Source organism: Odocoileus virginianus, chromosome 16 (genome assembly GCF_023699985.2).
Source record: "Odocoileus virginianus isolate 20LAN1187 ecotype Illinois chromosome 16, Ovbor_1.2, whole genome shotgun sequence".
Lineage (NCBI taxonomy): Eukaryota > Metazoa > Chordata > Mammalia > Artiodactyla > Cervidae > Odocoileus > Odocoileus virginianus.
Window position 1 is genome coordinate 60,857,332 of NC_069689.1, and position 12,286 is coordinate 60,869,617.

The 12,286-nt window shown below is 41.2% G+C and overlaps 1 protein-coding gene across 1 annotated transcript in view; it reads right to left on the reverse strand.

Moving 5' to 3' along the window:
* Positions 1-12,286, reverse strand: part of TICRR (TOPBP1 interacting checkpoint and replication regulator) — a 40,792-nt gene that overhangs the window by 6,805 nt on the left and 21,701 nt on the right. Inside the window, exons 15-18 of the mRNA XM_020909362.2 lie at positions 10,279-10,425; positions 3,086-3,176; positions 1,981-2,042; positions 570-704 (exon numbers count right to left, since the gene is read on the reverse strand). Of these exons, the coding sequence (XP_020765021.2) occupies positions 570-704; positions 1,981-2,042; positions 3,086-3,176; positions 10,279-10,425 (435 nt within the window). The remainder of the gene's footprint in view (positions 1-569; positions 705-1,980; positions 2,043-3,085; positions 3,177-10,278; positions 10,426-12,286) is intronic.

Sequence of the window (12,286 nt, forward strand, 5' to 3'; positions counted from 1 at the left end):
CCTCAAATATTTATACCATAAGTTCCCTGCATACAAACAAGTTCTGTTCCGAGAGCGCATTTGTAAGTCCAACTTGTTCCTAAGTCCAAAGTCAGCCGAGGTACCCAGCTAACACAATTGGCTATGTAGTACTGTATTATAATTGGTTTGTAATATTTTTCACACAAAGATTAAAATATTCCTAACCTTGCAGCACAGTACCTTGCATAGTACAGTACAACAGCTGGCATCAAGCAACAACCACCAGCTACATCACCACTGTTTCTATGCTGCTTCCAGACATCCTGGGCTTGAAATAAAGACATTGTACTACTGTACCCTGTACAGTACTGTAAAGTACATACAAATACAACCACTTGTAGAAGATGCATGCACATGACAACGTATACCAGACAGGTGTGCTTACATGATTGGACATTCTAACACATGTTATCATCTTTGAAAGCTCATATCTGAAGGTTCATACATAGGCAACTTACTGTACCTGACCTGTTTCTCCAATATCAAATTTCATTCTTTTCCCACCAAATTTTTGTGGACCTCTAAAGACAGGTAGGCAAAGTGTGTACCTGATTTCATTTGCTGGAATGAGTGAACTCTCTGTATACTTCGAGACTTTGGCTGAGACACAGAGTAGAAGGAAGCCGAGTTCGTCCTGCTGAACGCCAACTGCTTGATTCGAGGACTTCGTCTCAAACTCCCCACTGTAAGACCAGAATCACAGTAAGTAACCAAGAAGAAATGCAAGCTCGCTGTTTCCCCTATGAAATGGTTAAGATCTATGTGACACCGTGTACAAGAGGGGCTTCTCTGGTGCCTCAGGCAGTAAAGAATCTGCCTGCAGTGCAGGAGACCTGGGTTCCTGGGTTGGAAGATCCTCCTGGAGAAAGGAATGGATACCCACTCCAGTATTCTTGCCTGGAGAATTCCATGGACAGAGGAGCCTGGTGGGCCACAGTCTATGGGGTTGCAAACAGTCAGACATGACTGAGCAACTAACACTTTCACGCAAAAGATGGAAACTGGACAAGCTCTTGGTTTTGAGATCTTTGAAGTGTGACAAAGCTAGGAGGGCTAAGATATGTGGCCCCAGCAAATTAAAAAAAAAAAAAACCACCCAAAAAAACCCGACCCCTCCAGAACTGTAATCTGCATAAATATTATGAACTGCCATCTTGAAGCATTATGTAGAGTGATAAAAAAGGTTTGCAGAGTGTGACTTTCATTAAAAAGTTTTAAATCACAGTTTTCATACTTATGTTACATATATTTGTACAGAAACAACACCTGTAAGAGTACTATTAAAGCTAAATGTTAGAGTATTTCTGATTTGTGGGATTACCAAGTGTTAATTTTTTGGCTTCTCTATGTTTTCTAATTTTTCTACAATAAACTACTTGATTTTAAAAAAATATGTTTTTGGAAACCGCTCCTTCATGTATACTTTAAAAACAGGCCACAGGTTTTTATTGTTAATTTTTGGCTAAGCTGGGTCTTTGTTGCTTCACGAGCTTTTCTCCAAGTGCAGCACGTGGGGGCTACTCTCTGGTTGTGCTGCACAGGCTTCTTTTATTGTGGCTCCCGGGCTCTAGAGCACAGGCTCATAGTTGTGGCACATGGCTTAGCTGCTCCGCAATATGTGGGAACTTCCCAATCAGGGATGGAACCCATGTCTCCTGCGGTAAACATTGTTTACCACTGAGCCACCAGGGAAGCCCCACAGTACCTTATATTAACATAGTTTAGCGTTCACTCTGAATCCCATTTCTATTATGTAAAAATATTTCTTCTCCAGAAACTCTCAGTATACTCTGTGTAACAACAGATCATTCACCAATTAACATGTACTGATATACACTGTGGGCCCAGAGCTGTCACAATGGATATGCTGAGCAAGAATACAAGTCCAGAAAAGTTTCCATAGAAAGTAGAGAAAACACAAAAGCCCAGAACCCCAAAACAAACAAAAGTAGGTAATACCATCTTCTCCTTTCTCTGGGGACTCTTCAACGATGTTAATATCAGGACCAGGATCAGAGGACCTTGAAGAACAGTGGGTACAAGGACAATTCAGCATCACTCATAAATAACGCACATCACAGACCTACCGGTTCTCACCTCACAAGGTAACAAAGACCACAAGTGGTCTTGGTGACATCACTGTGGGCAGGTACTCTCAGACATCACTGTCAAGAGTGAAAGGGTAAGAACATTTTTTTTTTTTAAGTAGTTTGACAAAGTTAAATTTGTATACCGTTTGATCCACAAATTTCACTTCTTACAATTTACCCTGTATATAAATGAGCACAAGTGTGTAAAATCCACACAACAAATAATGTCCAGATGTAGCCTCGACAAGGAGTAGATGTACTTCTCCCATTCTTCCTCTCATGTACAGCTAAGAACCCTGGATGTTACATACAGAGCAAGCAGAAGGCCCTCAAAGGTGGAGAGAAGACTGAGGACCGCACGACCTGAAGAGACACAGAGCAGTGGGCTCTGGGGTTTGTGTTTGTGTCATAGATCCTGGATTGGGTGCTCAACAAGCTGATGACCCCCAAACACTGAGAGGTGCAGACAAAAACTTCCCTGAGGAAAGTTAGTTCTCTTTAGACAAAGAACCAGGAAAGGAGCAGACAAGACAGAAACATTCAGCAAGAGCTGCCCTACTGCAACCAATTGCCATGGAAAACTGTGGCCCCACCACACCCCTGAACGGGCCTAGCTGGGATCACCCCAGGCCCGGCAGCGAGACTCCCTCCTTCCCTAGGTCAACACATGAATAGATTTTAAAATTAGGCAATATCCATTCAATAGAATACTACTCAGCAATAAAATGGAATGAACTATTGATATATACAACAACACAGATAAATCTAAAATAATTATGCCAAATGAAAGAGGCTGGACATCAGAGTGCATTTTGTATGGTTCTCCAGCCCTCACAGAATTTTCAGAAGTGCTCTTTGGTGATGAGCAACATGGTTGAGACTGGGTCACAAATATCATGAGAAGGTAAGCATGGCCCATAAGATCAGGAGGGCTGTGTGGGAGCATGAAGAAGCTAGACAAGGATGTTGCTCACCTGCCCTTGATCTGTCTATGAAGCAGCCTTCCGGAGATTTGCTTGTGTACTGGCGTCTCAGCCACACTCTTGGTCAGCAGCTTGCGATAACCTAAAATGTAAACAGGATAGATTTCACATAAATTTCACACTTATCAAGAAGGAACAGCAAGTCAATGGAAGCAATTTGAACTTAAATACGCTTTAACACTTAGCCAGAGTGGCTCTTAATGGTCTCATGGACCAAGGTCTAACCATAAGATTCGACTTACTATGACATTACAGTTTATCAGCACTATTAGAGTTTAACAATAAATAATCCAATATAAAATATAATGAAATTTTAAAATAATGATCCTGAAAAAAAAAGTTCTTACTTATTAGGGCTAATACTTCTGTCCACCTGGTTGGTGGTTCTTTTATTTATAATTAAATTATTGCACTTATGATTAAATAAGGCACGTGAAAATACTGATATGTCATGCAATGTTAAGATATTTAATATAAAGATAAATCTAATTTATGCTCTGGCATAAATTTTCTCAATAGCGTAGGGCAGACAAGTTACTCACGGGAGGACTGGTTTTAAGTGAGATAAAAATGACTAGGAAGAGGATTGATGTCAGCAGGAATGTGGTGTAAGGACCTCTGAGAAAACTCCCCCATAAAAGGAATGAGAATACTGACCAAAAGTGAACATCAATTTCTCCAGAACTCGAAATTAACCAGTTTGGAGTAATCCAAGGAGTAGTTATTCAATACAAGAATAGCAATTAAGAATAGCAAGCCCTGCAGAACTTTACCTTCCCTGGCCCTTGAGAACCACAGCCCAGTGGCCCCTGGGTGAACAGAATGGTGTCTAAGCTCCTCCACAGCCCCATTCCCAGACAATGGTCTATTTGGCCTATCTGGCGATTCCCTGGAAAATCCCACTCACTGGGCCTATCTCTATTTGACCTGACTCAAAACTCATCCAATACAAACAACTTTTTCCCAGGGAGCCATTTACTAAAAACAATCAGCAGCAACTGTAAACATCACAGTTGCCTGAGGTGGGGCAGACAAGATAACCAAAAGTCTAGATGTGAAAGCTGGGGAATGAGACATCCACAAGGGACTCTGCTAACTTCTGACACACTCCTGGGAACCTGCAAGGCCATGTGCGGGAGGACTGTGTGCATGCCCAGGATGGACCCAAGAAGGCCCTTGCATGCGTGCTCAGTCGTGTCTGACTCTTTGTGACCCCACGGACTGCAGCCCCCAGGCTCCCCTGTCCATGGAATTCTCCAGGCAAGAATACTGGAGTGGGTTACCATTTCCTCTTGGCTATTACCTTTGGCTGACTCCAAGGCTCTAGAAAACAGGAGTTGTAAAATGTCTGGCTGAGTATTGAAGACGTGAGCCAATGCACACATAGGGCCCCTCAGCAAAAGCTGGTAAACCTACTAGTTCCAGGCACGGAACGAAATCTCTGTCCAACCCTTAGCTGACCACTAAGCTAACCAAGCAGAGATTTTAGTGGCTACACTTGACAGAATACAGACTTGAAAGAACTAGTTCAGTAAACAAACAAAAGCAGTTAAGAGTAAAAACAAACTCTGCCCTGGAGCTGTGGCAATCTGATTGTCAGAGCTGACTCAATATTTAACATGTCCAGTTGTCAACAAAAAATATGAGACAAGAAATAAGAAAGTACGGCCCATAAACACAGGGGAAAAAAAAACCCATTCAATAGAAAGCATTCCTGAAGAAGTTCAGACATGGATTCCTTAGCACAAGACTTTAAATCAGCTATCTGCAATATGTTCAAAGAACTAAAAAATAAAAAAGAATATCTAAAGAACTAAAGGAAGGTACAAGCCTGAGGACTTGCCAAGTACGAATATCAATAAAGGGAGATGTCGTTAAAAAGAACCAAGTAGAAATTCTAAAATCGAAAAGTACACTATCTAAAATAAAAAACTCATTAGAGGGGCCTAGGAGTTGATATGAGGTGGCAAAAGAAAGAATCAAAGTTGAAGACAGGTAATTGAGATTATCTAGTCTGAGGGACAGAAAGAAAAACGAACAGTCTCAGACACCCGTGGGACACAATCAAGCATAACATAAGACATACTGGGAGTTCCAGAGAAAGAGGAGAGAAAGAGGTGGGAAACTCTGAAGAAATACTGGTTGAAAACTTCTGATGTCTGATGAAAGACATTACATAGCCAAGTAGCTCAATAAACCTAAATAGGATAAAGACAGAGATCCGCACCAGACAAATCACAATCAAACCGTCAGAAGTCAAAGGGAAAGAGAGACTCTTGAAAGAACCAAGAAAGCAGCGATCCGTCCTGTACAAGCAGTCCTTGATAAGATTAACAGCTGATTTCTCCTCAGAAACATAGGATGACAAAAATGTGGGGCGATGAAAGGCACATGGTTGAAAGAAAAAGACTCAATCAAGAATTCTATTATAACATCTTATAGAAAAACCCGAATGAACTTTTTGGCTCACCCAACATATCCTGTAAGGGAATCTCTGATGGCTCCGCAGTAAACAATCTGCCTGCAACGCAGGAAACGCAGATTTGATACCTGGATCAGGAAGATCCCCTGGAGAAGGAAATGGCAACCCGCTCCAGGATTCTTGCCTGGAGAACCCCATGGACAGAGGAGCCTGGAGGGCTACAGTCCATGGATTGCAAGAGTCAGACACGACTTAGGGACTAAACCACCACCACCAATAAACCCTGTAAACTATCACTCAAACACGAAGGGGGAATGAGCACATCCTCCCCACCCCCACAGATACACCTGAAACAACACTGAGAGAACCTGACACCGGCAGACAGCCCTAGAAGGAATATCCCTACTACCATCAGCCTTCAGGCTGAAAGGAGGGGCGCGAGGGAGGAGGAGGAGTCCAGTGGAGAACCAAAGGGCACTGGCAGAGGCAAGCGTACAAGTGAATGCCAACAACAGGACAAAAGCATTGCTATTTCTCTATCTTTTCTCCTTTGAGTCAAAGATGAAGCAAGGATTATAAATGTGCTGATGGGCATACAATGTATCAAGATGTAATTTGTATGACAAGATAGCACACAGAAGGGGGTAGAAAATAGCTATACAGAGGAGCAAAGTTTTTGTTGCACTCCTGAAATTAAGTTGATATTAACCTTGACTGGGTAAATTAAGAAATTAATTGCAACCCCATGGAAAGGGACACCATACAAAACAGTGAAGTAGGAAGCTTTAGGGTTTGGTCCCTCCCCTGAAACAACTAGTAAACTAGGAAAAAAATGATCAGAGTAAACTGTTTTGGAACTTCTGGAACCTGACTGGCATTAATGACAGCCAGGAAAGAGCCTAATGAAGGGAGAGCCTGATATTGAGCAAGGGGATGACGTGCCCGAACAGCGACCAGCCTCTGTCCTCAGCCCCGCTGCGGCTGTGGGGGCGTGGCCCACGTCCTAGGAGCAGCTGGCGGGAGGCAGAGCAGACTGTGGGGACCCTGTCCTCTAACTCCGGGTTACAAGGTTCAGTCAGCGTGCTCGGAGAGTGGAGCCCTGTGGGGCCTGCACAGACTTCCGCCCTGATTTCTGCCCTCGGGGGCCAGCAGCTTTCCCCCACCATGTCCAACAGGTGACTTACAGGGACAGGAACACCTTTTAGGAGCCAGACATTTAAGGAAATCTTTTTCAGGTTACCACCTAATCACAGAGACAGCAGAACAGAAACTTCAGTAACCACACAAGAGGGAATACATGCTTTGTAAAAATAGCTGGGAAAAGGCACAAGTGGACAGGCTCTCAATAAGCAAAGATCAGTGATTTCACAGGAGTGGGAGAATCTTATCTCCAGAGTCAACAGACTATAAAATTCAGAATACCTAACTCTCAACAAAGAATTACAAAGCACACAAAGAAACAGGCAAGTGTGTCCAGGAAGAAGAGAATTTGACAGAAAGTACCCTTGAGAAATCCCAGACATTGGAATCACTGGTCAAAAATGTTAAATGAGCTCAAGAAAAAAAATAAACACAGAACTGAAATAAGGAAAACAATGGATAAACACAGTGAGAATATCAATAACGTAACAGAAATTATAAAAAGGAACCAACCAGAAACTTCAGAGCTGAAAAGTACAATAACTGGAAAAGTTCACTAGAGGGGTTTCAACCTCAGATTTGAGCAGGCAGAAGAATCAATAAACTTAAAGACAACCAAAATTATCCAATCTGAGCAGAATGGAAAAAAGGACTAGATGGCTTCATTGATGAATTCTACCTAACATTAAAAAAAGAATTAATACCCTAACACCTAAGCAATTCAAAAAGCACCTAAGACAACTCAAGGAGGAAAGAATAGTCTTTTCACTGCATGAGGCTGGTACAGCTGGATAACCACAGGCAAAATACACAAAAACTAACTGGAAGTGAGTCAAAGACCTAATTTAAGATTTTAAGCCATAAAATCTTAAAATATCATAAAATTGGGTTGAATAATGGATTTTCAGACATGCTACCAAAAGCACAAAGAACAACAGAAATAGATCAAACTGGATAGCATCAAAATTAAAAATACTTTATATATCAAAGGACGCTATCAAGAATACAAAAAGCAAACCCAACAAATTGGGGTAAAAATATTTGCAAATCACATATCTGATAGAGAGACTATTAGTATCTAGACTATTATATAAAGAACTCTTACAACTCATAGTAAAAAGACACACAATCCAATTTCAGTTCTGTTTGGTCACTCAGTCTCATCCGACTCTTTGTGAACCCACGGACTGCAGCATGCCAGGCTTCCCTACCCATCACCAACTCCCAAAGCTTGCTCAAACTCATGTCCATTGAGTCGGTGATGCCATCCAACCATTTCATCTTCTGTCATCCCCTTCGCCTTCCGCCTTCAATCTTTCCCAGCATCAGGGGCTTTTCCAATGAGTCAGTTCTTCAAATCAGGTGGCCAAAGTTTTGGAATTTTAGCATCAGTCCTTCCAATGAATATTCAGGACTGATTTCCTTTAGGGTAGACTGGTTGGAATTCCTTGCAGTCCAAGGGACTCTCAAGAGTCTTCTCCAACACCACAGTTCAAAAGTATCAATTTTTCAGTGCTCAGCTTTCTTTATAGTCCAACTCTCACATCCCATACATGACTACTGGAAAAACAATAGCTTTGACTAGACAGACATCTGTTGGCAAAGTAACATCTCTGCCTTTTAATATGCTGTCTAGGGTGGTCATAGCTTTTCTTTCAAGGAGCAAGTGCATCTTTTAATTTCATGGCTGCAGTCACCATCTGCAGTGATTTTGGAGCCCAAAAGATAGTCTCACTGTTTCCATTGTTTCCCCATCTATTTGCCATGAAGTGATGAGACCAGATGCCTTGATCTTAGTTTTCTGAATGTTGAGTTTTAACTTCCCAGGTTGGTAGGTACCCAGTATGCTACTGGAGATCAGCAGAGAAATAACTGCAGAAAGAATGAAGAGACAGAGCCAAAGCAAGAACACCACCCAGTTGTGGATGTGACTGGTGCTGGAAGTAAAGTATGATGCTGTAAAGAGCAATATTGCATAGGAACCTGGAATGTTAGGTCCCTGAATCAAGGCAAATTGGAAGTGGTCAAACAGGAGACGGCAAGTGTGAACATCAACATTTTAGGAATCAGTGAATTAAAATGGACTGGAATGGGTGAATTTAACTCAGATGACCATTTTATCTACTACTGTGGGCAAGAATCCCTTAGAAGAAATGGAGGAGCCATCATGGTCAACAAGAGTCTGAAATGCAGTACTTGGATGCAATCTCAAAAACAACAGAATGATCTCTGTTTGTTTCCAAGGCAAACCATTCAATATCATGGTAATCCAAGTCTATGCCCCAACCAGTAATGCTGAAGAAGCTGAACAGTTCTATGAAGCCTTTCAAGACCTCTTAGAACTAATACTCAAAAAAGATGTCCTTTTCATTACAGAGGACTGGAAAGCAACCCAATTTAAAAATGGGCAAAGATTTCTCCAAAGAAGCTATACAGGGATTTCCCTGGCAGCCCATTGGTTAAGAATCTGTATTGTCACTGCTCTGGGTGCAGGTTTGATCCCTGGTCAGGAAACGAAGATCCTGCATGCCGTGAAGTGGTGAGACTAAAAAAAGAGGCTATACAAGTAGTCAGCTAGCACAAGAAAAGGTTAATAACATTAGTCATCAAGGGAATGCAATTTATAATTGCAATTACACACCACTTTACACCCACTGGATGAATAGAATCAAAAAGGGACAATGGACAGCAGTGGCAAGGATGTGGAGAAATCAGAACCCTCACACACTGTTAGTGTGAATACAGCCACTTTGGAAAAGTTTGGTAATTGCTCAAAACTTAAACAGAGTTATTATGTGGCCCAGTGAATTTCATTTCTAAGCATATGCCTGAGAATTAACAACATGTCTACACACAATCTTGTACATGAATGTTTACAGTAGCATCACTCACAATAGCCAAAGATAGAAACAACTTAAATGACCACCAACTGATGAATGGATTAGTAAAATGGAGCTTATCCATACAATGGTATATTATTACCAATAGAAAGAAATGAAATACTGAGACACACTACACCATGTATAAACCTTGAAAACATTACGCTAAAGTAAAAGAAGCCAGTTACAAAGACCATATGATTCTTCTTATAACACCCATAAGAAATCTATAAAAATAGAAAGTAGACTGGTGGTTGCCTACAGTTGGGAGGATTGGGAAAAATGGAGAGTGACTGGTTAGTGATGGGTTCAGGGTTTCTTTTAGGAATGATGAAAATGTTCTGGAATGTGTCATGATGTGCACAACTTTGTGAACATAATGAAAACCACTAAATGTTGATTTTATAACACATGAATTACCTCAATTACAAACAAGCAACAACAACAAAAATAAACACATCAGAAGATTAGAAAACAGCTAGTCACCATCTTTCATTTCTGTTTAACTGGTTTTATAAAGTAGGTATTTGTCTGTTGTCTTTCAGAAGGGAGGAATGAGAAAAATACCAGGATTAATTCTTCATCTAAGCTTGGAGGGAGAGAGATCCCAAGTGGAAAATTAACTGACGGTAACCAATGAGGAGAGGAAAGCGTGAGATTAATGAGCTCCTCCTGCAACAAAGAGTCTGGAGACTGGTTTGAGGTTGAGAAACCCTTCTCTTGGTTACCCTACAATGCGGTACCTTTGGTCCTCTTAAAGTTGTCATGTGCAAACTCCAGACCTTCCACAGCTGACACTGAATGGCTTCTGGGCAACCCCCTCTTTACAGTTCTCTTTGAAGGAGAAATCATTTCCTGGTTGAAGAGATTTCTTCGAACTTTGGTTACTTCTGAAAGCATTAAAAAAAGAAAAAGTCAAACATTATCATTAATAAATGCCATACATGAGAAAAGAAAGATATCCAAAACAGAGAATCTGCTTAAGGAAACTAACTATTTTACAGACTGACTGCTATTATATATTTACATTTAGTAATAGGATTTCCTTAGATAGTACACTCACATGGTATATCAAAACTATTTACCCTTATAAATTAAATTTAAACCCAACTTTCTGGGAATACATGGAAGGCCCACATCACTTAAATTGGAAAAGTTTTCATTTTTCTTCTTTTGAGTATTTTACTGGTTTGCTGGGTCTAACAGTAGCCCCACCCAATCCATGGTTTCACTTTCCAAGTTTTCAGTTATCCACAGCCAATTGCAGTCTGAAAATATTAAATGAAAAATCCTAGAAATAAACAATTCATAAGGATTAAAGTTGTGTGCCTTTCTGAATAGCATGTTAAAATCTCATGCCATTCTGTTCTGTCCCACTCAAAACATAAATGATTCCATTAGTCACTTAGTAGCCATCTGGGTTATCAGATAGACTATCGCAATATATCAGTGCTGTGTTCAAGTAACCCTTATTTTACCCAAACACCTTTTGAGCCCCAAAACACAAAGTAGTGATGCTGGCAATTGGGATATGCCGAAAAGAAGTTGCAAAGTGCTTTCTTTAAATGAAAAGTTTCTCTACTTAAGGAAAGAAAAAAAATTATATGCTGAGGTTGCTACGGTTTATGATTAAGAATGAATTATCTGTGAAATGGTGAAGGAAAAATTCATGCTAGTTTTGCTATCACATCTCAAACTGCAAAAATTATGCATGAAAGTGTTTAGTTAGGATCAAAGAGGATTGAAAGTGTTTAGTTAGGAATGAATATCTTGTAAACCTGTGCAAGATACTTTGAGAGCAAGAGACCAAATGCATGTTAACTTCTGTTATGGCTGTTCTATTTTATAAGGCATTAATTCCTACCGTGCCTAATTTATAAGTTAAATTTTATCCTAGGTATGTATGTATGTGCATGCTAAGTTCCTTTAGTTATGTCCAATTCTTTGTGACCCCATGGACTGTAGCCCACTAGGCTCCTCTGTCTATGGTATTCTCCAGGCAAGAATACTAGAGTGGGTTGCCAGGTCCTCCTCCAGGGGATCTTCCTGACCCAGGGATCAAACCTGTGTCTCTTATGTCTCCTGCATTGGCAGGCAAGTTCTTTACCACTAGTGCCACCAGGGGAGCTCCATAAATGTATAGGAAAAAACCTACACAGCTTTGGTACTACCTGAAGTTTCAGGTGTCCACTGTGGGTGCTGGAATGTACCCCCTGTGGTTAAGGGGGAACTCTGTGTGTGTGTGTGTGTGTTTGTGCGTGTTAGTCGCTCAGTTGTGTCTGACTCTGCGACCCTATGGACTGTAGCCAACCAGGCTTCACTGCCTGGAATTCTCCAGGCATGAATACTGGAGTGGGTAGCCATTCCCTTCGGCAGGGGATCTTCCCGATCCAGGGATCGAGCCTGGGTCTCCTGCACTGCAGGCAGATTCTTTACGGTCTGAGCCATCAGCGTGGACAAGGGGGAACCACTATATCTGAAATCTTCTTCCTAACTCCAGTGCATAAGGGTTGCAACCACCTAAACTCAAAGTTAAGAGAAAAAGCTTAAGAGTCAAGAAATACTTAACAAGGCCAGCAGGATGGCATCTTAAACTCAAGCAAGATGGCCTAGTGTATTATACTCAAAAAGTCACTCAGGGTAAAACAAATTCTAAGACCAGGTTTCCCTGGTGGCTCAGCAGTAAAAAATCTACCTGCCAATGTAGGAGACACAGGTTTGATCCCTGATCTGCGGAGATCCCACATGCGG